We start from the raw sequence: 25,459 nt of genomic DNA, 5'->3' as shown, positions 1-25,459 counted from the left end.
TGCGGGCCTGGGCATGAGTGGGAATGGAGGAGACGTGGAGAATGGCCAGCTGAGACTTGTCCTGAAGATGGGGCTGCAGGCTGTGCCGCAGGCCTGGACTTGGGGCACAGAAAGCAGTGGTGATGCCCAGCTGTGCAGGTGCTGTCTCTGTAGGCCGGTGTCCCTATGCAGTCACCATGGAAAGCGTTTTTAGAAAGGATCACCATTCGGCTGGGCTGGGGCCACCAACTTGCCACTGAGTATGGAGACAGGACCAGCCGTGTCCTGACCACATGAGCCATGAACATCCTCTCTCTCCATGTTGCATAGTATTTGATTGATGCACCATCCAGGCCGGGACAGAAGCTCACCTTTGGGGGCTTCCTAAGTGGGCCCTACCCTGGTAGCCGTGGCCTCCCTGCCCCTTGGTGATCGTGGCGCCTTTGACCCACAGCCCCAGTTTAATGGCCTGGGAATACTCAAGCGCACCCAGGAACTTCTGCAGCCTATACAGGCTCCTTTTGGTGCAAGGTAGTTGAAAGTGACCCAGTGGAAGAAAATAGAACCCAGAGAAGACGCCTATGCAGCTGGACTTTCAGGTGGCGCCTTTGAGCACTAGGGAAAGGAGGACGTCGCCGTGATCTTGGGCAGCAAGAGGCTCTTTGAATGAGTCACAGAAAGCACCACGAGTTTATCGGCAATGCAGTGGAGAAAGAAACGATTCGTTCTTACAACAGAAAACTCTGCAGCAGTGAGAATGAATGAACTACAGCTCCAGCCAACAATATGCATGAACCCTAAAGTCATACTGTGAGACTAGGGCAGCAATTCCATCTATATAAAGTCAAAAACAGGGCAGAAAGATAGAACTTCCTTGGAGATCCAGAGCTTCCACGCAGGTTCAATCCCTGCTTGGGGAACTAAGATCCCACATGCCTTGGGGCATAATAAAAATAAACATTTTTAGAAAATAGGGCAGAAGGAAACTGTACTATTTATGGCCAAATAATTAGGCAGCAAGAAATATAAAGTAAAACAAGAGATGAATGCTGTAAAGTCAAGATAGCAGGCCTAGTTACGCAGGTGTGCATTTTTAATACTATGCATCTCTGTGGCTATGTGCTTTAAATACTTTTTGAATGTCTGCATATTTCACTATATTAAAAAATCAAAAACTAAATAGAACAAAGAAAGGAGAGAAACTGAAGGTCAGAGAGGCTAAATAATTTGCCCAAGATGACAGAGCTAGTCAGGAGCAGAACTGAAAGAGTTGTTCTGACCTCTGAAGCTGTGCTTTGTCCCAGCCCATCAGGGCACTCTCACACCACACAGGGTCTACCTGTCCTCAGGGTGTGTTGACTCCCTGTACACACGTGTTGTCCGTCTGTCTCTGTGCTTGCCAAATGGGGACCATTTGCAGAATCCCACATAGAATCCAGATTTGCCCCTCCCCCAGCCTTCTTCCCCCCAGCGTTTACAGACTTCTCAGGCAGTGCAGTGTGCCGAAGAACTCACAAGAATTTAAACAGGAACCGCCATCAAAGGTGTTTATCTCCTTTCGACCAGAAGCATAGAGGAAACGCAGAAATCCCAGGGGTTAGCGGTGACAGACATGTCCAGGCAAGTGTGGGCTCTCAAAGGGGGGGCTTCATCCGCCTCTGCAGGTTTCCTGGCAAAGCTGTTATTAGCCTGGGTTCCCCTGCAAAGGAGGCTTAGGGGATCAGCCCTTCTTTCACTGTTTAATAACGGAGGCTGTGAACCCTTTCAAGCGTGTTTGTTCTGGCAGAAAGCGACCACCTCTGACAGGCACAAATGGGCAACATGCCTACTGCAGGCAGGGGAGAGCCTGGCTGCCCCAGAGAGAAAATGGGGCTGGCCAGTGGGTCAGGGCAGCTGGTTACTGCTGATGGCCTGCCCAGGAGTGGCCCTGATAGAGTGCCTCTTGTCTGGGCATTCATTCATTGAACCAGCCAGTCATTTGTTGGAGGATGTGTTCTAGGGGCTGGAGTCACAGCAGTGAGTAGGACAGACAAGGTCCCTGCCCTTGTGGAGACACATTCTAGGAAAGAAAACAGACAGCACACTAGTTGGGATGGGGAGGGCAAGTGGAGTGACGGAGGGTTCAGTGTGTAGCGACATTTGACTAACGGAGATGAAAGGGCGATTACACACGTATCTGGGCAGAGAGTTTTGAAAGTAGAGGCAGGGGTGTCCATGTTGGAAGAGCAGTAAGGACGCCAGTGTGACTGGAGCAAGCTGTGGAGGGGAGAGAGGAGGCAGGGCTGGTAAACCAGGAGGGCCTTGCACAGTGATGACTCTGGTGAGAGGAGGCAGGGGCGGTAAATCAGGAGGGCCTTGCACAGTGATGACTCTGGAGAGAGGAGGCAGGGCTGGTAAATCAGGAGGGCCTTGCACAGTGATGACTCTGGTGAGGCGGCACCACTGGCAGGTCTTGAACAGAGCAGTGGCCGAGTCTGACTCGGGTTCCAACAGGATCCCTCTGGCTGCTGTGTCGAGAATGGATGAAAGACGCAAAGACAGAAGCAGGGAGACCAGTTAGGAGCTCATTATACAATCATGCAGGTGAGAGATGATGGTGGCTTGGCTCCAGATGGCACTGCTGAGGAGGAATAATAGAGTTCTTGTCGTATTTTAAAGGTAGAGCCAATAGACCTCCCTGACTGGAAAGGCTGAAAGGTGTAAGAGAATGAGAGAAGTCAAGGGTAATTCCAAGGTGTTTTGATCTAAGCCAACTGGAAGGATGGATTAGTCATTAACTGAGACAAGAGAGAAAAGAGAAAGTGCAGTTGTTTGGAAGGAAAAGAGAGAGTTCAGTTTGGACTTAGTCTGGGGTACCTGTTAGAGGCTCAAGTTTAGGTATCAAATAGGCAGTTAGACAGTTAAGGCTAGAGACCAGAAGAGAGGACTGGGTTGGAAAGGGAATTTTGGAGCCATTGACACATAGATGGGGTTTTGAAGCCATGAGTCTGGATGAGACATCACAAAGCCAGTGAAGAGACAGCAGAGGACCCGGGCTGAGCCCTGAGCTGCCCTCGAGTAGGAGGACAGGAAGCAGAGGAGGGGTCAGCACGGGGGCTGAGAAGAGCCAGGAGTGACTGTGGTTCCTGAGCTGAGTGAAGAGGCCCCCTAAGGAAGAAGCGTCTATGAAGTGCTGATAGATCGACCAGCGGAGAGCAGGTGGTGGGCACAGCTCACTGGTGACTTGGACAAGGGTGGTTTTGGTGGAGTCCTGGGGGTAAAGCCAGATGAAGTGGGCATGAGAAAGGATGAGAGGAGGGGAACTGAAGTGTGAGCATAGCCAACTCTTTCGAGCAGTTTGCTGTAAAGGGAAACAGAGAAATGGGGCAGTAGCTGAAGTGGGGAGTCAGGCAAAGAGAGTTTTATTTTTTTAAGTAGGGAGACGAAACAGCAATGATGGTGCCAGTGAGGGAGAAGAACTGCTGAGCACCAACATCTTGTGGATATAGATGGAAAATTCCTCAACAAAATACAAAAGTAATTGAATCCAGCAATTTATAAAAGGATTACACATGATGACCAAATGAGATTTATCATAGGAATGCAGGAGTGGTTGAACATCTGAAAATTAATTAATGTGATGCATCAGTAGAATAAAGGACAAAGACCACATGATCATCTCAATCAACTCAAAAAAGGCATTTGATAAAATCCGGAGAAGGCAATGGCGACCCACTCCAGTACTCTTGCCTGGAAAATCCCATGGACGGAGGAGCCTGGTAGGCTGCAGTCCATGGGGTCGCTAAGAGTTGGGCACGACTGAGTGACTTCACTTTCACTTTTCACTTTCATGCATTGGAGAAGGCAATGGCAACCCACTCCAGTGTTCTTGCCTGGAGAATCCCAGGGACGGGGGAGCTTGGTGGGCTGCCGTCTACGGGGTCGCACAGAGTCGGACACGACTGAAGTGACTTAGCAGCAGCACCATTTTATGATAAATACACTCAACTGTCTAGAGACAGAAAGGAATTTTCTCAACCTGCTAAAGGGCATCTATAAAAACTTGCAGATAACATCATGCTTAATGGAGAAAGCCGGATGCTTTTCAGGAACAAGACAGGATTCTTGCTTTTACCACTTCTGTTCAACATTGTACTAGACATTCAAGCTGAGCACTTAGGCAAGAAAATGAAATAAAATGCATCCAGATTAGGAAGGAGAAACAAGTAATCTATTTGCAGATGGCATAATCTCGTATATAGAAAATCTTAAGAAATCTATTTTAGATCTAATAAAAAATTCAGCAAGATTGCAAGATACAAGGTCAAGCAAGCTGTACTTCTATACAGTTACACTGAGGAAATGGAAACTGAAATTAAGAAAACTTCATTTATAATAGCATCCAAAAGACAAAACACTAAGGAATAAATTTAACGAATAAGTACAAAACTTAGTACTCTGAAAATGACGTTCTTGAAAGAAATTGAAGACCTAAATAAAGGGAAAGGCAGCCCACGTTCATGGATCAGAAGACTTGACAGTGTGAAGAGGGCCACACTCCCCACTGAACCTCTGGACTTCCAGGCCCAGCTCTAGCAACATGGCCCCCCAAGAGGCCCTTTTGGGCAGTACCTCCCAGCTGCTGCTGCTAAGTCGCTTCAGTCGTGTCCGACTCTGTGTGACCCCATAGATGGCAGCCCACCAGGCTCCCCAGTCCCTGGGATTCTCCAGGCAAGAACACTGGAGTGGGTTGCCATTGCCTTCTTCAGTGCATGAAAGTGAAAAGTGAAAGTGAAGTCGCTCAGTCGTGTCCGACTCTTCGAGACCCCATGGACTGCAGCCTACCAGTCCCAATCCCGCCCATGGGATTTTCCAGGCAAGAGTACTGGAGTGGGCTGCCATTGCCTTCTCCAGCTCTCTATAAAAGGGAAGAGAAAGGAGTCATGGAGTACCAGAGTCACCCAGCGTCTGGTGAGTGCTCGTGGGTGAGTCCTGTCTTGCCTGGTTATCTGGAGAGAGCCAGCAAGTACTTGAAAGTGTGTCTTATGTGCGTAGGAAAGTGCTTATTAGCAAAGCCTTTTGCGCTGAAGTTTTGAAGGAGGCAGAGTGAGCACAAGTCTTGGCATCAGGCTGTGGGCTGCGTGTGATCTGGCTCTGCCCTTTGCTTGCTGTGGGACCCTGGGCATGCCACTTACTCTCTCTGTGTTCTTGTTTGCAAAATGGGAAAAAGAACATCGTCTTTGCAGAATTGTCATGAGAATTAAGAGAGAAAATGGATACAAAGTGCCCGGCAGTCTCAGTACTGAATAGTTCTATTTATTTAACATAGAGCATCTGCCATGTGCAGGCCGGGCACCCCACAGGGGTCAGACGGAGGTTCCATTCTATGCTCTCCAGCGCATAGGACAATTGTTCTCATTGGAATCACCCAGGAGAAGGCTTGTAAAGTGAGACTGAGAGTTGGGAACCTGTTTCTAAGTCGCTAGAATTTGTTTCTAACAAGTTCCCAGGTGATGCTGATGCTGCTGGTCTAGGGCCCACATTTTGAGAACTACTGTGTTAGAAGGTGGTGAGTGTTACAGTAAGAAAAAAATAGAGCCGTTTGGCCACCTGACATAAAGAACTGACTCATTGGAAAAGACCCTGATGCTGGGAAAGATTGAAGGCAGGAGGAGAAGGGGATGACAGAGGATGAGATGGATGGATAGCATCACTGACTCAATGGCCATGAGTTTGAGAAAGCTCCGGGAGATGATAAAGGACAGGGAAGCCGGGCATGCTGCAGTCCATGAGGTCACAAAGAGTCAGACATGACTGAGCAACTGAACAACAAGAAAACACAATGGTGAGGGCGGACCTAACGAGAGAGTGACACCCAAAGCCTTGAAGAGGTTGTGAAAGTGAGCCAGGAGGATGTAGGGTGGTATGTGTCAGACCCAGGCAGCAGCAGTGAGTCCTGATGTGATCTTGAACCCACGCACAGGCAGGTGGGCTGAAGGAGTGAGGGACAGGGAGGATGAAAGGAGTCTGATGGCAGAGGAAGGACGTGATCTGATAAATAGTTAAAAGGGCAGCTCTGATTACTGACCACAGTGGGTCAAGGGGAAGCCAGGGGTCTACTTGCAGTAATGTAGGCAGTAAGCAGGAGTACTTCCCCTATGGTGGGTGGTGGTGAAGGGGAGCAAATTCCAAATCTGTTTTGAAAACAGGACCTACAAGATCTCCTGGATGTGGGTTTGAGAGAGAAGGAGCAGTGAAGTTGAACACCCAGGGGTCTGATCAAGCGGCCAGAAAGAACTGGAATTAAGCGAGAGAGGAAGACAGCCCAGAGCAGGTCTGGGACAACGCAGCAAGACCGCAGCTCCACTGGGGCACAGGGGAGTTTGCAGAGCCTGCTCGTCATTGCTCACTGCAGGCACCCTGAGTGGGCAGTGGGTGCAGGAGTCTGAGGACCGGGGTTCGCAGCTCAGTAACTAGGGGCATAGTAACTGCCCCCCCTACCCAGCGGGCAGTGCCAAGCAAAGCCCAGAAGCTGTCTCAGCCTTACAGGCTGCAGCACAGAGCAGCAGTCCTGGTGCCAGGAGCCTGGCCTGGGAATGGTGTCCCTGCCCAGAGTGCCAGCTCCATACTGAGGAGGGGCATGAGGGGCCAGGCCGCAGGCCTGCCGTGGCCATCAGACCTGTGCTCCCATGCCGGCCCCACCTCGGCGTGTATGTGACTCTCACAGGCCTCTGTAGGCTTTCCCCGGCCCCTCCCCTCAGAGCTGACAGTCCTGTCCTGGATTCCTCAGAAATCATGGAGGGAAGGAGGGGACAGAAGCAGCTCCCAGAGGCCACGGGGCAGGACACTTGACATGGAGAAAATCCAGCCTCAGGACAACTTGCAGAGACACAAAGCATCCTTGTTAGGCCAGCTGGTTGTGTCATTACTTGCTGGAATGATATCTCCAAATGGAAGCCCTCAAGGCACAGATTGAAGATGAAAGGTCACTGGCCCCAGACCAGGCTGGCAGGGTGGAGCCTTCTGCCCAGCACTACTTACTCCAGATCCCAGCTCCCCGGGAGATTCAGGAAGAGAACATCTTATCTCCATTTCCACTGAATGTTAACCCACCAAACCAGTGGGCCTGGGCCTTCCCTGGCAGCCTCTCCAAAAGGAGAAAGCTGCGGCTGTTGCTGACCCGGGCTGGGCTTCAGTCACTGCACCAGCAGACGGGGGCACTTAAGCCTGATTCTGGTACCCTGGGCCCGTTCTGGTGGGCCCTGAGGGACCACATGTCAAGTGGAAGAGGAATCACCCCCACAGGCCTTGAACCCATGCAGCCCCAAGCTCGCAGAGGCCAGATCAGTTCTCTCACAAGTATAAGGATCAGGACACAGCAGCCTTTGGCCTCCTTCTCCTGCAGCCCTCAAGGCTTCTCACCTGCGGTGCCCCGGGAGTCTGCAGTCTTAGATCCCCACCGGGGAAATAGCCCCAACCGCAGACCCCACTGATCTGCAGCCAGGGAGCCTGGGGCGGTTTACCAGGGGAACAAGGTGGAGGAGCTGCTGCCTTATCTTGGGAGAGCCTGGCAAGTCAGCGAGGGTGATTTATAAGGGGCTGCTCACCACTGCTTCCTGTGATACTCAGGATGCTAACTGCTCAACTAACTGCCCTTTGCCCACCTTGCTGGCTCACTGAGTCCTCCTTCCGTCCCAGCAACTGTGGTGGAAATGCCCCTGCAACTGGGCCTGCTTGGCTTCCCCTGTGTGCTAAGAGCTCGGATCCCAGGGCTAAAAAGAGCTTGTCATGGTCATTGCTAAGCTGAGGCCAGTGAAGAGTGTTGCCAGCAACACTGTGTGATGTCCTAGTGACTGCCAGCCACAGGGGCGAGGTTGGGCCACTCTCCAGAACAGCTGGTGTTTATTCAGCGTGTCCTGGTGGTGGGCTCTGCAACCCCGACTGACCCTCACAGTGGCCCTTTGGAATCAGTCCCACCCACTATAGCCCCTTTTAAGGTGAGGAGCCTGAGCAGCAGGGAGGCCCAGGTAATCTGTCCAGGTCCCAGAGGAGTAAGCAGGAGGCCGGCACTATAAGCACGTCTGCTGGAGCTCCGAGCCCTGGGGCTGGATGCTGGCTCTGGAAGAGCCGGATGCCAGGGCCGCTCGGGGTGCCCTGTGGTTGGGTTCACTGGCTCCCAGTTTCTTCCCAGACAGCCTTGGTCTTCCACGTCAGTCTGAGGAAAGAGGAAGTAATCTCATGCTTGCCATTCGCTACTCTTGACAGGGGTTTATTGTATCAAAATTAGATTATAGAGAGGGCCGGGGGCCCAGAGAGGTTCAGCAACTTGCCTTAACAGCACACAGCAGGGTTCAGAGCAGGCACAGCCGACCTTCAGGTTGAGCCCATCCAAAGATGCTCTGTTGCCAGGCACCATAGCCTCTGGATCTGCCTTGTCTTAAAAGTGGTATGGGGACAGGGAAAGGGAGGTAAGACTGAGGACAGAGGTAGTCCCCAAGAGACTGGACCCTGTGCAGAAACGAGAGCCACCCCAGCTCAAGAGGTCACCTGTCACCATTGTTGATGTGAGAAGACAGGACTCCCGCCCCCAGCCTCTCAGCTCCCTGGTCCTGGCCCAAGAGGAAAGCTTCATAACTATCTTTGCACACCCACCCCTCACTCCAGGCCTCATGGATAAAAAAAGCCCCACAAGGTGGCATGGGTGTTGACCTAGCCAGGGTTTATCCTAGAGTTCATTACGGCAGTGCTCACCAGAGTCTAGAGCCTTCTAAATAGGAGGCAGCTGCAGACCTCCATCCACCTGGGAATGTGGGGGGTGGAGGCACAGGGAAGTTAGGTGACGAGGTTTCCTAGAGATTGGCCAGTCTAACTCTAACCACACAGGTAGGAACACCAGGGCTCAGATAAGAGAAAGCAAGTCAGCACCAGGGCCAGTCAGCCTAACTGGTAGGGCCCCCTGCTCCTGGAGCAGGTGCCCCAACTGAGCCCTCAGACCTTTCTCTTTATATTTTATACTAATTAATTAATTAATTTAGGTGCATCAGGACTGTTGTGGCATTTGGCCTTAGTTGCCTCGACGCATGTGGGATCCTAGTTCCTCGAAAAAGGATTGAACCCTCATCCCCTGCATTGAAAGGCAGAGTCTTAACGACTGGAACACCAGGGAAATCCCTGGACCTCTCTCTAATGTGGACAGAGCTGATCAGACCTCGCGGACTGTGGGCCCTGGGAGCCCCAGGCTTTGGGGGGCAGATTTAGGGCAGGATATTCCTTGACTTATGGCCCCTGTCCCCATGAATTGCCTTTCCCACCTTTATGTTTCCCTGGACTCTGGGAGGGAAGAACACTGAAGGAACCCGTCCACACATTCCTAGCGCCTGGGAGGACTTCAGCCCGCACCCCGCGTTAGTGTCAGGACCAGGACAAGTGGGCGTCACTGGCCTGGGACACCAGAAAACTCCAATCAAAATGAATATTTTATTGTAATTTTTTAGAATGAAAATTAATGCAAAAAAATCCATTGTGGTAGTTTCCAATTGCTGCTGTCACAAATTTAGCAGTTTAACACAATTATTTCAGATGAGCCCCCACCCCTTCCACCCCCAGGGCTGCCTTAAGCCCCTCCCTTACAGATTTCTTCCCATAGAACCCTGGGGATCTGCATTCCTTCTTCTGGTGTCTCAGGGCCCCAGTTTTGCTTCTCTGTCCGCCTTCCCTCCTGGTGAAGGCTGTGCACCATGTCAGTGCTCACACTTTGCACCCTTGGAAGTGTGGGACTGTGGGCTTTTTTCGCTGCGTTCACAGGCTTTGCAAAAAGACAGTATAGGTTTGAATTGAAGATCTGTCACTTACTAGTTGTGTGACCTTAGGAAAATTACGTAACTTCTCCGAGCTTCAGCTGTCTCATCTGTAAAATGGGGACATTAATACTCATATCGCTCAGACTGCACAGGACGCTTAACTTAAGTCCTAAGCACCCTCCGTGGCACTGGGGCGCTGGCCCCTCGGCAGGGCAGAGGGCTGGAGCCCAGAACACCATCTCCGCGTTCGGCAGCCCTGTTACAGATCAGGCTCAGCACTCATCCCGCTGCTTGACCCAAACCGAGTCACCTGACCTCCCTGAGCCTCCGTTGCCTCCACCTGGAACACCTGCCTTCCATTCTGCTGGGAGCGGAAGCTCCTAAGGCGAGTCCTTTAGGAAGAAGGGGCGGATCATTGGGAGTTGCTAGTGTTCCTACGGTGCTGTACACCGCACTTCATACATCGGGCGTTAGGAAGAAGCGGGTCAGAAGTCTGAACTCCAGGAGCAGCATTTCAGAAACTCGCAGGTCCCGGGCCCTCCCTCCCTCGCTCCAGGGTCCGGGCCCGGGGCGGGCGGCGGGCAAGACGCTACCTGCGCGCGTGCCGGGCATTCCTGCCGCGCCGCCGCGCCGGAGCGCCATGGGCCTGATGCCGGCCGCGCGGGCCTCCTCAGGGTGCCGCGCCTGCCCGCGGCCGCCCTGCCGCCTGCCCGCCTGCTGCGCGCCGGCCGCCCCAGGTAGCGCGGGAGGGGGGACGGGCGCCCCGCGAAGCCGAGTGGAAGCTGCGTCCCAGGCCGACTGCGCGCCTGGACCCCGATCCTGCGCTTGTGCCAGGACTGCGTTGAGCCGGCGCGTCGCGGGGCGTCCGGGAGGGAGCGGGGAGACGGGTCGGTTGCGGGAAGGGGTAGGGGGCCGCGGCGGAACCGGTCGCCGGGCTGGGGGAGCGAGCACGCGTGTTGAGGGGAAGAGACAGAGCTGGGACGCTTCTTCCTACCTCTCGCCCGGGTGGTGGGCAGCCCCCGTGCAGGGATGAAGAACCTAGCCTTCCAGGGCACGGGGACTTGCAAAGAATCACCACTATTGAGGGAAGCAGGCAGGATGCCAGCTCTCGGTTGCCAACTTCAAGTCCACTGCTCAGCCCACCTTTGCCTCTCCAGACTTCAGGAAGTCCCCAATGCCTGGGGGCTGGTTAACACCAGAAAGGTGGCAGTCACTTCTGCCCTCAGGATGGGCTTGCCCTGGGCAGAACAAGCCCCTGAGATGTTAGCCTCTCCTTGTATTTCTCTCGCCTGGCTGATTTTCAGCCTGTTGGTTGTTTAGACTTGGTTACAGCCCAGCCAATTTGTTACAGCTGTTCAGGGCAGCTTTGAGGCTGCTAAAGGGGGCTTCCCAAGTGGCTCAGTGATAAAGAATCTGCCTGCCAAGGCAGGAGACACAAGAGAGGCAGCTTCGATCCCCAGGTCAGCAAGATCCCCTGGAGTAGGAAATGGCAACCCACTCCAGTAATCTTGCCTGGAAAATTCCGTGGACAGAGGAGCCTGGAGGCTACAGTCCATGCGATCGCAGAGAGTCAGGCACGACTGCGCACTCACACAGTCCCTGGAGGAGGGCAGTGCGCATGGGCACAGTGTGGGAGCGACGGAAAGTGGATTTACACACTATGGGCTGCATGCAGGGAGGATGGCAGGTGTCCTGGGGAGGGGCGCCGAGAACAGGAAGGGTTTGTGAATCTCTGGAGAGAATTTAATAACCATTTTCCTCATTGCGTCTCTCCGCTATATGCTCTCCCCTTTACTAGAGAGAGCCAGCCTGAAGTCTCTTGGAGATCAGCTCCAAGAGGGAATCTCGGCTGTCTCCCTTTCCTGCTGGGCTCCCAGGGCAGGCAAAGCCCACCCAGTCCTGGGCTGGCCCTCCTGGGTCAGGAGATGCCCACTTTGATCAAGCACCTGCTTCCATGTGCCCAGTGCATTAGGCTCTTCCACAGTTACTGACAGCCCTGTGACGTGGCAGAGACGGGCTCAGAGTTATTGAGGACGTGCCCAAGGTCACCCAGGACAGGGATCTGAGTCAGCTGAGTGCTAGGCCTGTGCCTTCCTGCCCCTGCCTGGGATGCTGGGGAGAGGGGAGTGAGGGCCAGGCTTTGCCAGGGAGCAGCTGGCAGGAGGGGAGGCCCGGCCCAGCTCTGAACCCGTCAGCAGGTTCATCCAGAGGTCCATGCCAGCTTCCTCTCCGGTGGCAGAGCTGATGCTTTGTAAAGAGCGTGGGCTGGGACCTCGAGGAACCCGCATGCTGGCTGGCTGGGTTTCCAGGGATCTGACAGACCTATTAGAGCTGGTTCTTGGCAAGGCTCTCCCATGAGACATGCCAGGAGGGCTGAGGAAGTTCAGCACAGCCGTCCCAGGCCCTGCCAGGCTCTGCCCAAGAGCCCCTGACAAGGGGAGTGGTGGGGAAGTCCCTGGCTGAGGGAGGCCAGGTCTGTAGCCTGAGTGCAGGGTGCCTCCAGCAGGAGGAAGGCGGGAGCAAAGCCCTGGGAGGTGGAGCTGGAACCATCCTTTGCTATGGAGCTCCGGGAGCATCTCCCCCTCAAGGGAGATGTGCCCTCAAGGTAAGGGGGCAGCTTGCACCCAAAGCCTGAACAAGGTCTGATGCAAGGCTCCACTCTGCCTTGCTGGCAAGGTGGGGTCAGCCCCCGGCCTGGTGGTGCCTGGGGGCAGGGCCTTGGGGCCACCCCCAAGGACAAGTGTCATCGTCCCCATTTTATAGATGGAGAAACTGAGGTCTAGGGAGGGAGGCCACTTCACTCTACGGTGGCTTAGGATGTGCGGGTGCAGCCTCAGAATCTTTGTCTCCATGGCCTTCAGCCTTGAGCATCATCTGCCTCTTGTGTTCTCCACCCCTATCCTTAGCTTAGCACTCTCACCAGGCTCAGCACTTGGAGGGCCTCTGGGGGAGTCTCGTCATTTCTCAGAGCCCCTGAGGCCTGTATGAGGTCAGTCCAGTGCTCACCAGGGGTCACGGTCCTTGCCAGGACCCGGGACTGCCACGTTCCCAGCCTCTTCACTCATACTCTCTCACACGCACCCTCCAACCCCCAGGGTCCTCATCAGACCTCCCCACCCAGGTCTGCCTTGGGGATGTCTGCTCATGCATGCCCCCCAGACCCCAACCCCTGCCTTCCTGGCTATCTCTTGCTCATTATTAGGCCCCAGTCCTGATATCCCCTTCTCTAAATCGCCTCTGTTTAGAAGCACCTGGGACCCTATGGACTTCCCACAGCCATAGCCCTGTTCAGGGGACTGGAATAGTCTGGAAAGCTTCACCAGGGTGGGAGGGGTGGGTGATGGTTGAGATGATGTTGAAAAAGGGCTTCAGAGACATGGGAGCTGTGTGACCGCACAGACGGCGGGGCTGGCCATGCAGCAGCTTCTTTCTGCCTGGCCCAGGCTCCTCTGCGCCTCAGAATCTGATGGGGAGGTAGGCAGGCCCTTGTCCGTCTGCCTGCCAAGTTTAGGTTTTATCCTGGGTGGGGAGGAGGGAGGCAAGAAGGGGTTTGAGCAGAGGAGCCTGTGGTGGTATTTATGTTTCTAGTCCTCTGGGCAGATCTGAGACCCTCTAAGACCTAGAACAGGGTGGGGCACAAGCGCAAGAGTGATGGAAGGATGGATGGACCGGTGGACAGGTGGACAGCAGATGTCCTGGGAACAGGCAATTGGGGAGCAGAAAGGGTTGGGGCCAAGAGGAGGCTAGATAGATTTACCCAGGCTTTGTGACTCTCCAGAGAGAATTTTAGAGTTCTTTTCCTCCATGTCTCTCTTCCCAGACTGTGGCCTTTAGTTACCTGTGAGCCAAGGGTGGGAAGCTGAGTGCACGAACTCTGGATGGTGGACAGTCCTGGGCTATGTGTTCAGCTTCCTTCACTCAGCACTCCTTGACCTCCCCTCCAAGCCCAGCAGTGGCTGAGGACTGGGGAGAGGGACTGGTTCCCAGTGGGGAACCAGGCAGAGGCAAGTGTCTTCGCATGGTCTGTGATAAGAGGGCCAGAGAGGGAGCCCAAGAGCCCTGTGGTCGTGCTGAAGAAAGGATTTGTGACAGCTGATCTCAATGGCTAACCAGAATTTTGCACAGAGTGAACAGGGAAGAGATGTCCTCTGCACAGGCCAGGCAGCAGGAGAGCAGACGTATTCAAGATGCTCGAGTAGTGGGTAGAGCGGAAGTGAAAGGGCCAGGGTGTATGCCCAAGTAGGGAGGGAGGCAGGATGTGGGCGCCAAGGTGCAGGGCCAGGTTGGCTCCAGCCCTTCCTAAGGACGCTCCGCTCAAGGGCCGTTCCCCCTGTATGTTCTGTGCCTGCTTATTTGAGGTTGTAGCCGATGCCTCTGGTCACAACAGGCCTGACTTCCCATTTCTGTGAGTCAGGCCCCTCTCCTACTTCATTCTGACCCAGGGCCCGGTGGGGAAGTCTGTGCCGTGTAAAGAGGTGAGTGTTTGGCAAAGCTGCAGGAGTGAAATGTGGACTGGGTGTGAGGCAGTAGGGGATGGTGGGGACTGTGGAGAATTAGCAGATACATGGGCTATCAGAAGGGCAGAAAGAAGAGAAAGAAAGATAGTGCTAAGTCATGTCTGACTCTTGCGATCCCATGAACTGTATACCCTGCTAGGTTCCTCTGTCCATGGGATTCTCCAGGCAAGAATACTGGAGTAGGAATACTGTATTAGGAATTCTTACTCCAGTAAGAATACTGCCATTTCCTTCTCCAGAAAGACAGAGGGGCCACTGAACTCTGTCAGCGTGACTGTTTGGAAATTCTGGCCTGGTACCACCAGATCTGTGGATTCTTTTAAGAGAAGAATTTTTTCCAGATTTTTTATATGAATAAAAAATATTTTATATGGTCCAGATTTTTTTATATGAATCTTTTATAAAGTATAAAAGTCTGAAGTAACATGTTTCAAACCTCTGCCTAGCTAAACAGGAACATGTGGACCCATGTGGCTCATTGCTGGGCGCACGTGATTGAGCCCTGAGTGTGCCGTAGAAGGAGCAATGTCCTCGTGTCCCAGACCAGCCTAGGCCTCTCTTGGACTGGGCAGAGAGGCCGGGACTGTTGGTGGTGGTACCTCAGAGTTGCCCCAGGCAGCCCCCACGCCAGTCTTTGGGCAGCATCCGCCCCTGTGTTCAGTACTGTTTACAGGTTGCACCCCAGTGGGCAAGGGCAGCTGAGCTGTCCAAATCCCAGAAAGCAGATAGTTTTTCCTTTTTTTGGATTGTCCTGTTGCCCAAATGACCACATGCTTGGGAGCTACCGGTGAAGAAAGACAGGAGAAACATCGGAAGCAAGACTGGTGGGGTAATAGCATCACATAGGTATCCACGCTCCAGGGAGAGTGGAGAGCAGCCGTGTGGCCTGGAATAGTCTCCAGACCTGGAGCCAGACCGCCTGGGTTCTTTTGTTTTTCTGATTTTTATTTTATTGGAATATAGTTGATTTATAATGTTGAGTTGGTTTCAGGCGTACAGCACGGTGCTTCCGTTTTGTACACATAATATACCTGTGTTCGTTCCTTTTTAGATTCTTTTCTCGTAGGTTATCACAGAGCACTGAGTAGAGCTCCCTGTGCTCTACAGTAGGTCCTTGGTTATTATAGTGTGTGTGTGTTAATCCCAAGCCCCTGCTTTGTCCTTCCGCTCCATGTTTCCCCTTTGGTAACCAGAAGTATGTTCTCAATATCTGTAAGTCTGCTTCTGTTTTGTAAATAAGTTGATTTTTATTTTTTAAACCAGATTCTACATATGAGTGACATAATATTGATATATAATAACCTCTTTCTGACTTCACTTAGTATGATAATCTCTAGGTTTATTCATGTTGCTGCAAATGGCATTATTTCATTCGTTTTTACGGCTGAGTAGTAGTCCATTGTGCAAGTGCACCACGTCTTTACTCACTCCTCTGACGATGGACATTCAGGTTGCTTCTGCATCTTGCCACTGTAAACAGTGATGCTGTGAACACTGGAGGCTTCCCTGGTGGCTCAGATGGTAAAGCGTCTGCCTGCAGTGCGGGAGACCCAGGTTCCATTCCTGCGTTGGAAAGATCCCCTGGAGAAGGCAACGGCACCCCACTCCAGAACTCTTGCCTGGAAAATCCCATGGACGGAGGAGCCTAGGCTACAGTCCATGGGGTCGCAAAGAGTCGGACACGACTGAGCGACTTCACTTTCACTTTTCATGAACACTGGGGTATGTGTGTCCCCTTTCAGATTAGGTGTTTTCTCCAGGTATATGGTGAACAGAGAAATTGTTGGATCATACGGTAGCTCTAATTTTCCTTTTCTGAGGAACCTACATACTGTTCTCCATAGTAGCTGTACTAATTTACATTCCTGCCAACAGTGTAGGAGGGTTCCCTTTTCTCCATGTCCTGTCTACCATTTATCGTCTGTCGACTTCTTGATAATAGCCATTCTGATGGGTATGAAGTGATACCTCACTGTAGTTCTGATTTGCATTTCTCTGGAAATTAGTGATGTTAAGCATCTTTTCATGTGCCTTTTGGTCATCTGTATGTCTTCTTTGGAGAAATACCTATTTAAGTCTTCTCCCTATTTTTTGATTAGGTTTTTTTTTTTTTTTGACATAGAGATGCATGGGCTATTTGTATATTTCTGAGATTAGTCCCTTGTCAGTCGCTCCATTTGCAAATATTTTCTCCCATTCTGTTTCTTCATTTTGTTTGTTTTTTCCTTTGCTGGGCAGAAACTTTTAAGTTTAACGAGGTCCCATTTGTTTATTTTGTCTTTGTTTTCATTACTCTAGGAGATGAATCATAAAAGACACTGCTGCAGTTTATGTCTAAGAGTACGCTGCCTGTTTTCCTCTAAGAGTTTTATCGTGTTCAGTCTTCCATTCAGGTCTTTGATCCATTTCAGGTTTGTTTCTGCAGGTTGCTTGGTGTAGTCATTTTGACAACGTTTATTCTTCCGGTGTGGGTATACCAGGAACACGGTGCATCTCCGTCTCTTTGCGTCATCTTCAGTGTCTTCCGTGAGCGTCTTACATTTTTCCGTGTGTAGGTCTTGCCGCCTTAGGTAAATCTACCACTGAGTATTTTCCTCTTTTGGATGAGATGGCAAATGGGGTTGTTTCCTCAATTTCTGTTTCTGAGCTTTCATTGTTAGTGTATAGGAATGCAAGAGACTTCTGTGTATTAATTCTGTATCTTGAAACTTTACCAAATTCATTGAGCTCTCATGATTTTCTGACAGCATCTTTAGGATTTTCTGTGTATAATAGCACGTCATCTGCAAACAGTGACAGTTTACGAACCCAAGGCAATCTATAGATTTAATGCAATCCCTTTCAAATTACCCATGGCATTTTTTTTAATAGAACTAGAACCAAAAAAATCTTAAAATGTGTATGGAGACACAAAAGACCATGACTAGCCAAAGCAATCTTGAGAAAGAAAAACAGAGCTGGAGGAATCAGACTTCCTGACTTCAGACTACACTATAAACTATAGTAATCAGAACAGTATGCTGCTGCTAAGTCACTTCAGTCATGTCCGACTCTGTGCGACCCCATAGACGGCAGCCCACCAGGCTCCTCCGTCCCTGGGATTCTCCAGGCAAGAACACTGGAGTGGGTTGCCATTGCCTTCTCCAATGCATGAAAGTGAAAAGTGAAAGTGAAGTCGCTCAGTCACGTCTGACTCCTAGCGACCCCATGGACTGCAGCCTACCACGCTCCTCCATCCATGGGGTTTTCCAGGCAAGAGTACTGGAGTGGGGTGCCATTGCCTTCTCGGTCAAAACAGTATAGTACTGGCATAAAAACAGAAATATAGATCAAAAGAACGGGAGAGAAAACCCAGAAATAAACTCACATGCCTGTGGCCAATTAATCTATGACAGAGGAGGCAAGAATATACAGTGAAAAAAAAAAGATAGTCTCTTCAGTAAGCGGTGCTGGAAAATTGAACAACTATATGTAAAAGAATGAAATTAGAACATTCTCTAACACAATGCACAAAAATAGACACTCTACCCATTAAACGATAACTCTCCATTCTGCTGTCCTCCAGCCCCTGGCGACCAGCTTTCTACTTTCCATCGCTCTGAATTTGCTTATGCTAAGTGTCTCATGTAAGTGGAATCATGCGGTACTGGTGTTTCAGTGGACGGGCTTATTTCACCTGGCAAAATGTCCTCAAGGTCTGCCCATGTTGTGGCGTTTGTCAGAATTTCCTTCTTCTTGTGGCTGAATAATATTATGCTGTATATGTGCATCACATCGTGTTTATCCATCTGTCCATCCGTGGACCCTCGGTTTGCTTCCACCGTTGGGGTATTGTGAATAATACTACTGTGAACATGGGTGCTTGTGTATCTGCTCGAGTCTCTGCTTTCAGTTTTTGGCGATATGCCCAGAAGCGGAATTGCTGGGTCGTACAGTAATTCTGCTTTTAATTGTTCGAGGTGCTTCCGCACTGTTTTCCACAGTGGCTGCGCCAGCTTCCATCCCCATGAACAGGGCACAGGCGCTCGGTTTCTCGACACCCTCACCAGCGCGGGTTGTGTTCCACTTTTTGGATGGCAGGGTCCTCACGGGTGTGAGAGTTTCGACTCCCGTCTCCCTGATGATCTCCAGTGTTGGCTCGTGGTTCTGCTCTCACATTATCTGTCCTGTCTTGTTGCTTGTGCCTCGGCGGTGCTCATTGCTGCCCTGTGCTCCATGGCATGAGCAGACCATGATGCTCCCGCTCATTCTGCCACTTATGGGCATTAGCTGGTTTCTCATTCAGAGAGATTGCAGAGGGTGCCACGAAGAACATTCTGGAGTGCATCTTTTGGTGCCCAAGGTGTTAGGTGTTTAAATGCAAGCCACTGCCATTTGAAAGTTAGTGTTGCATCTATAAACCAATAAATAAAATGTGTAATGCATGCTTCCCGAGGGCCCAAAGGGTCCTCACGCTTGGACAGGCTCCACAGGCCAGGCTAGGCTGCTGCCCGATATGCCCTTCTGCCCTGTCCCAACCGCCTGGTGCCTGCCCTTCCAGTTTCTGATCTGCTTCCTCGGGGCGGGGGCAGGGGCGCCATCCTGGGCCCTGACAGCACTCCCTGCCCTCTGTTGTCCCCAGCGTCCTCCCCACTGTTGCGTCAGCTAGCTGAGGGTGTGACCAGCTCCTCTCTGTGCCCAGGGATCTTTGGGCAGCGCCTGGAGGACACAGTCCACCACGAGCGGAAGTATGGCCCACGCCTGGCACCGCTGCTGGTGGAGCAGTGTGTGGACTTCATCCGGGAGCGCGGGCTCAGCGAGGAGGGCCTCTTCCGCATGCCCGGCCAGGCCAACCTGGTGAGGGACCTGCAGGATTCCTTTGACTGTGGGGAGAAGCCACGGTTTGACAGGTGAGCTCCTGGGAGGAGATGCAGATAGGGCCGCCTGTCCATCACCCTGCAGAGTCTCCTCTCAGGATGCCAGCTGAGAGGCCTGGGTGCAGGACTGGGAGGAGATGTAGATAGGGCCGCCTGTCCAGCGCCCCTGCAGAGTCTCCTCTCAGGATGCCAGCTGAGAGGCCTGGGTGCAGGACTGGGAGGAGATGCAGATAGGGCCGCCTGTCCAGCGCCCCTGCAGAGTCTCCTCTCAGGATGCCAGCAGAGAGGCCTGGGTGCAGGATGGAGGGTAGGGTGAAGCCCCACACTGGTACACACGTGCCCAGCCAGCCCTCCTGATGGGCGGAGTGTGGGGCATAGAACCAGTGTAGCAGCCCTGGGTCTCCCACATGGGTAGATCCTGCTACTTCCATGCGGGCTCTATCCACTGTGGAGATGCCCCTCATAAGCCCACGTCCGTCTCTTGGCTCTGCTGTCTCAGGGTGACCCATTCCCCACCCCCTGGCTCCTTAGGTGCCAGTACTGAGATGCACATCCCCACAAGTTTCGGGGGCAGGAGAGTGAGTCTCCTCCACCCGTCCTCGCCCAGCACCCAGACTACCCAACACTGGGGCTTACTGGGTCCTAGGGTCCACCCTGGGACAGAGTCAGCCTCACTGAGAGCCCAGGGGCTAAGAGCAGGGAGAGGTGACTGTTTGGGGGCCTCTTCTCTCTGACGAAACCCCCATTATGGGGTAGTTGTTCGTAGAAAGCTCTTTCTGCAGGCAGCCAGCCAACCCTGGACCCCGTGGAGCTTCTGCCCCTTCTCAGATCCGCCCTCTCCTGGGGCAGACAAGCCCCCACCCCTTGCAGGATAGGCCCACAGGTTTCTGCTGGCAGCCCTGGCATTTTCAGGTCTTTTCCTCTCAGGGCAGAACACCGCCAGCCCCTCCAGCATCTGCCCAGACCATCACCGCAGCCAGGAGAGTCTATCTTTTTCAGATGTGGAGTGTGGGTCTGATCGCCATTTCCCAGAGATGGTCTGCCCCAAGCGGGCACAGGCCAACAGTGTGGAGTGGGGAGAAAGAGAGGAAGTGAATTTATGGGGAGGGTGGAAAGATGGGGCAGTCAGGGCTGAGCCGAGCTCCCGGGACCAGGAGCACTGTAACCCCGGGCAGCCAGGAGGAGTCGGGATGGGGCTTTGGGCAGGGATGCCGGAAGTTTCAGGGTCGGCCACAAGGTCTGCAGCCCAGAGGGGCCGCCCTCTGAGTCTGCTTGCCCAGATCAGAAATGCTTCACCTTCCCCACAAGGGGCTGGCCCTTGTCCAAAGGCAAGCTGCTCATCCTCCTAGCTTCCCATCCCTACCCCCATCTTCCTGGGGTTCCTGCTCATGCAGTGGCTGGCAGTGAACTCATGGGGTCCCCAGGTGGAAGGTGGCTCGGGCTCAAGGCTGGGTACCCATTGGGGACATAGGCTTCCAGGAAATGGGGGTGTCAGCAGAGGAGTGGCTGGGAGAAGGCAGAGAAGGGTGAGGGCGGCCGCGTGCTTGGCTGGAGAGGGGAGGTGGGGGCAGGGATGAGGGCTGCTCAGTTAGCCAGACCAAGAGCCATCAAGAGCCACCAGTCCTGAGGCAGGGAGGGGCTCTGGGGATGCAAATTCGAGGTGCATGTGGCCCTATGGAACCCCAGAATTCCAAATGCCAGCGTGGAAGGGACCCCAGGGCTCATCTCAGTGATGAGATGGACAGCAGGCCAGGAGGCGCCTTAATGGCACAGCCACTTTTGGCCTGAGGCCCATCTTTCCTGAACACCTCCCATGAGGGACATGCAGATCCAGAAAAGCAGACGAAACACCTGGGGCCCACCCAGCCTGGAAGGCAAGCTTGGAGGAGGTACCAGGACTGCAGCCCAGGACCTGAGCCCAGAATCCAAACAGGCCCAGGGCCACCATCCTCTACAGGGCCCACTGCAGCCTGGGCAGCTCCGAGCTGCAAGCAAAGACTGATGCCTGGGAATGGACATATGGGGCTCCGGGGCACTGGAGATGGGGCATCTGTAGTGTGAATAGGAGCCCAGAAGCTGGGGAGAGGTGCTGACCTCTGACTTGCCTAGCTAGGTGCCCAAGGACAGCTGCCCTTTTCCAAGGGGCTTGACAGCCCTGCTTGGTGGGCATGTTTGACACAGTCCTCCTGCTTCCACTAGAGGGTGATCCTGGGCAGAGGAGCAGGCTCAGACTTGGGCCAAAGGACAGCTGTGCCCCTGGCTCCTGTGCCCTTGGCTCCACGACCCCAGAGTACCCTGGGGCAGGCACCAGGCCAGTGGAAGGTGGCCCTTCACACCCGTCTATTCCTTGGCCGGTCGTCAGTGTGTGTGTGCATGCATACACATACACGGATGTGGGAGCAGAGACCGCCCCTGAGGGGGTGGGCGAGGTGCTGGCCACCCCGCAGTCCTCTGGTGCCCAGCCTCACGGGTCCTGAGGGGGTGGGCGAGGTGCTGGCCACCCCGCAGTCCTCTGGTGCCCAGCCTCACGGGTCCTGAGGGGGTGGGCGAGGTGCTGGCCACCCCGCGGTCCTCTGGGGCCCAGCCTCACGGGTCCTGAGGGGGTGGGCGAGGTGCTGGCCACCCCGCGGTCCTCCGGGGCCCAGCCTCACGGGTGTCCCTCCGTCTGCAGCACAACAGACGTGCACACGGTGGCCTCACTGCTGAAGCTCTACCTGCGGGAGCTCCCCGAGCCTGTGGTCCCCTTCGCCAGGTACGAGGACTTCCTTAACTGCGCCCAGCTGCTCACCAAGGACGAGGGGGAGGTTAGTGGCTCATGGGGACCCATGCTGGGGGAGTGGGCCTGCTAGGTGGTGGCGGGGGGAGGTCGTGGATACAGGACTTTTCGTGACTTTCCATGGTACATAGATCCTGTAGCCTGCTTTGTTGGGGGCGGGGGCCAGGCCTAGAAGCTCCTAATCTGGGAAGGGCTAGCATATTTCCCCACTAGGAGGGAGGGTACTCTGGGGTGGGATGCCTGGGGCATCCCCTCCGTGTGTGCAGCCCTCCATCTCTTGGAGGGACAGGTACCTCCTGAAGCAGGCTGTGTTCCAGGCATGCTCTTGAGTACAGTGTCCTCCTGAAGCAGGCTGTGTTCCAGCCATGCTCTTGAGTACAGCGTGCCCGGGCTGGACCACCACTCAGTGGGCACTCCTGCTCCATCACCTCCTCCCACATCTAACTCGGGCTACCCAGGCCGGCCTTGGGATTCAGAAACAACCAGACTTTTCATCTATTTCTATCCTGCCTCCTCCCAAAAGAATTTGAGACTGCCCCCAGGACAGAGCCCCCCGCCTGCAGCCCTGGTTGGCTCCAGCTGGGGAAGAACTGTTTGCCCTCCCTGTGGCTGTGTGGGAGATGAGGGGTCTTTATCTAGCAAATATTTGTGCCTCGATAAGTGAGCTGAGCGCTGGCCCTGACATTCCTCTGTGGCTCTGCAGAGGCACATCCCTCACAACAGCATCTCGAAAGTAAATCTCTTCCCCCAGAGGTCACCAGCCATGGGGATGAAACTGGTGGTGCCCTCTGGTCACTGGCGGCCAGGCCCCTGGGCTGTGGCTGGAGGTCTGGACTCAGATTCCCACCCCTCCTCTTCCCGCCTCCCTCCAGCAAGAGAAGGCCTGGGGCCTCCCTGCTGATCTTTGAAATGCTGTTTTTTCTCTCTCAATCCCAAGGGGACTCTGGAGTTGGCTAAGCAAGTGAGCAGCCTTCCCCTGGTCAATTACAACCTGCTCAGATATATCTGCAAGTAAGTGACTCGGGGTGGGGCTTCCCTCTCCTGCGGTCTGGCTCCGTATGCCTTTCACAGGGGTCGGGGGGCCCCCCACACATCTGTCAAGCCAGTGGGGGATATAAAAGAAGTCTCTGCACTTACAGAGCTTATTATAGTCCTGGTCGGAGCAGTCAGTGTTATACAGTCCTGAGTACACCATTCCTGAAGGAAAGCGGGATGGCCTTTGTTCCTTCTGCTTCACCTGGGTGCCTCTCACCATCCCTCCCCGTGGGTCTGCTTCCTGACAGTGACCTAGGCTCAGGGTGCCAGGAGAGGACAGGTAGGGTGAGCCTTCACCCAGCCCGGCATCTGGGGGTCTGAGCCTTTCTAGGCAGCTGCGCCCACTGCAGGTGGGGAGTTCTGTCCTTCCACACCAACAACAGGCCCTGGTTCCAGTGGCCTTTACTTCTGATGGCCCTCCGGATCTCAGGGAAGCTCTGCTTTCTTCTGAGCCTGGCAGGGGCAGCTGACTGTGCCCGGTAGCTGTGGAAAGAGGGGCACAGCTGAGCACGGGGGCCAGGCAGCTCCCAGCAGATCTGGAGTCAGGATTTGCTTCTCTGCCAACTGTCTCTTCCTTACTTTGTAGGTTTCTGGATGAAGTTCAGTCCCACTCAGATGTCAACAAGATGAGCGTCCAGAACCTGGCAACTGTTTTTGGGCCTAATATACTTCGGCCGCAGAGAGAAGACCCAGTGACCATTATGGAAGGTAACGGTGGGGGGTGTATGTGGTGGTGCTGGGTGCTCTGGGCTCACGTCGGTCCTGGGCAAGTCCTCAGAACCCTCACAGCAGGCCAGCAGGAGGGGTGGCCCCAGCCCTGGGCACTTGGAAGCAGCCTCTCTGGACCTCCTCACTGCCTTCTGCAGCCCCTCTTCCCCCATGGGGTCAGCTCTAAAAGGAAAAGGAACTTTGCCCTGTGGATGGGGTCATAAGGTGCAGTTAGAATGATGGGAGCGGCTGAGGGGGTGGAGGTGGGGTGGAAAAGGTCAGTGCCCTTGCCCTTAAATATACACAAATGAGGGAGGAGGGAGGAGGGTTCAGGATGGGGAACACATGTATACCTATGGCGGATTCATTTTGATATATGGCAAAACCAATACAATATTGTAAAGTTAAAAAATAAAATAAAACAAAATTACACACAAATGTTTTTGAAAATTACTGAAGTAATTTTCTATTAAATAATTGTCACAGGCTTCTTCTGGATGTTAGAGCTCAGCAAACCCTAGGGATATTATGTTCTGTAATGAACAGTCATACTAAAAAGATTTTAAATAATAGAGCAACAGCAGCCGCTTTGCACACGTCAGGGCCTCTGCCGAGTGCTTTACTTCTACCACCGCGTTTCAGTCCTCACAAGAAGCCCCCGGTTACTGCCCCCACGTGACAGATGAGGAGACAGGCCGCAAGAGGTGCGGTGACTCTGTTAGTCTGACTTTTCAGAGGGCACACAGGTGCAGGCTGGCCTGGAAAGGAGCGCACTGCTTGGAGGCCCCATAGGAAGACCATCCTCTCTAGTGTGAGAGTCTGGCTGCTCACAGGAAACCCGCAGCCGGTCAAGCCAAGGAGCGGAGAGGCTGGCAGAACGCACGCAGAACCTGCCTGACGCCAGCTGGAGCCTGCTGCCCTGGCACGAGGCAGGCTGAGGGCAGAGTGGCCATTCCTGTGGAACATGAACTAGGGGAGGTGCGGGGGTGAGGGGTGGGCTGCAGAGCTTTCCCTGTCCCAACACTCCCTTGGCCTGACTGGCAGTCTCCCCAGAGCTCCCATCTGCCTGGCTGCACAGGTGCCTGAGGGCAAATGCTCACCCTGCTGAACTGCCAGGTTCTTGCTTCACCTACTAAAGATTGTTAACTTACTGTTCCCCATGACTCTCATTACTTCTAGTGGGAGTAGAAGCACTTGCCCTTCCTCATCACACAGAAGCCTCCCCCTGTCTCTGGTCTTTGGTGGAGGATAACAGGAGGGTAGATGCCTTGGTCCCTCTGCAAAGCCTGCCTTTGTCACGGACCCCTCTCTCCACCCACAGCCTCAGGAACTGAGTCCCCCATATGGTACAGGCTGTGTCTCAGGGGCTGTGGCCTGGGGAAGAGGAAGCATGTGCTTGGTGGGGGGGGTTGTTCATGTTAGGGGGGTGGCTATGTGCATTTGTGTGTGATTGTGTATGGGGTTGTGTATGTGTGACTCTTTGTATGGGGCTGTGTATGTGTGTGACTGTGTATGGGGTTGTATGTGTGTGTGACTCTGTGAATGAGATTGTATATGTGTGTGACTCTGTGTATGGGGTTGTGTGTGTGTGATTCTGTGTATGGGATTGTGGATATGTGACTCCGTGTATGGGGCTGTGTGTGTGTTTGACTCTGTGTATGGGGTTGTATATGTGTGTGACTCTGTGTATGGGGTTGTGTATGTATGACTGTGTATGAGGTTGTGTGTGAGTGACTCTGTATGGGGTTGTGTGTATGACTGTATGGGTATATATGTGATTATGTGTCTGGGATTTTATATGTGTGTCTA

At 53.5% G+C, this 25,459-nt stretch overlaps 1 protein-coding gene across 8 annotated transcripts in view; it reads left to right on the top strand.

Annotated features, from left to right (window-relative positions):
* ARHGAP22 (Rho GTPase activating protein 22) overlaps positions 1 to 25,459 on the top strand; it is a 179,512-nt gene that overhangs the window by 144,972 nt on the left and 9,081 nt on the right. For 7 of the 8 annotated variants that reach the window (XM_019954121.2, XM_070782225.1, XM_070782228.1 and 4 more), the window contains 4 exons: positions 18,897 to 19,164; positions 21,803 to 21,935; positions 22,845 to 22,918; positions 23,529 to 23,650. In XM_019954121.2, coding sequence (XP_019809680.2) covers positions 18,897 to 19,164; positions 21,803 to 21,935; positions 22,845 to 22,918; positions 23,529 to 23,650 — 597 coding nt within the window. The remainder of the gene's footprint in view (positions 1 to 18,896; positions 19,165 to 21,802; positions 21,936 to 22,844; positions 22,919 to 23,528; positions 23,651 to 25,459) is intronic. The other variant, XM_019954123.2, reaches the window with a different exon arrangement.

The sequence above is a fragment of the Bos indicus genome, chromosome 28, assembly GCF_029378745.1.
Source record: "Bos indicus isolate NIAB-ARS_2022 breed Sahiwal x Tharparkar chromosome 28, NIAB-ARS_B.indTharparkar_mat_pri_1.0, whole genome shotgun sequence".
Classification (NCBI taxonomy): domain Eukaryota; kingdom Metazoa; phylum Chordata; class Mammalia; order Artiodactyla; family Bovidae; genus Bos; species Bos indicus.
This window is presented reverse-complemented; position numbering and strand designations above follow the sequence as displayed.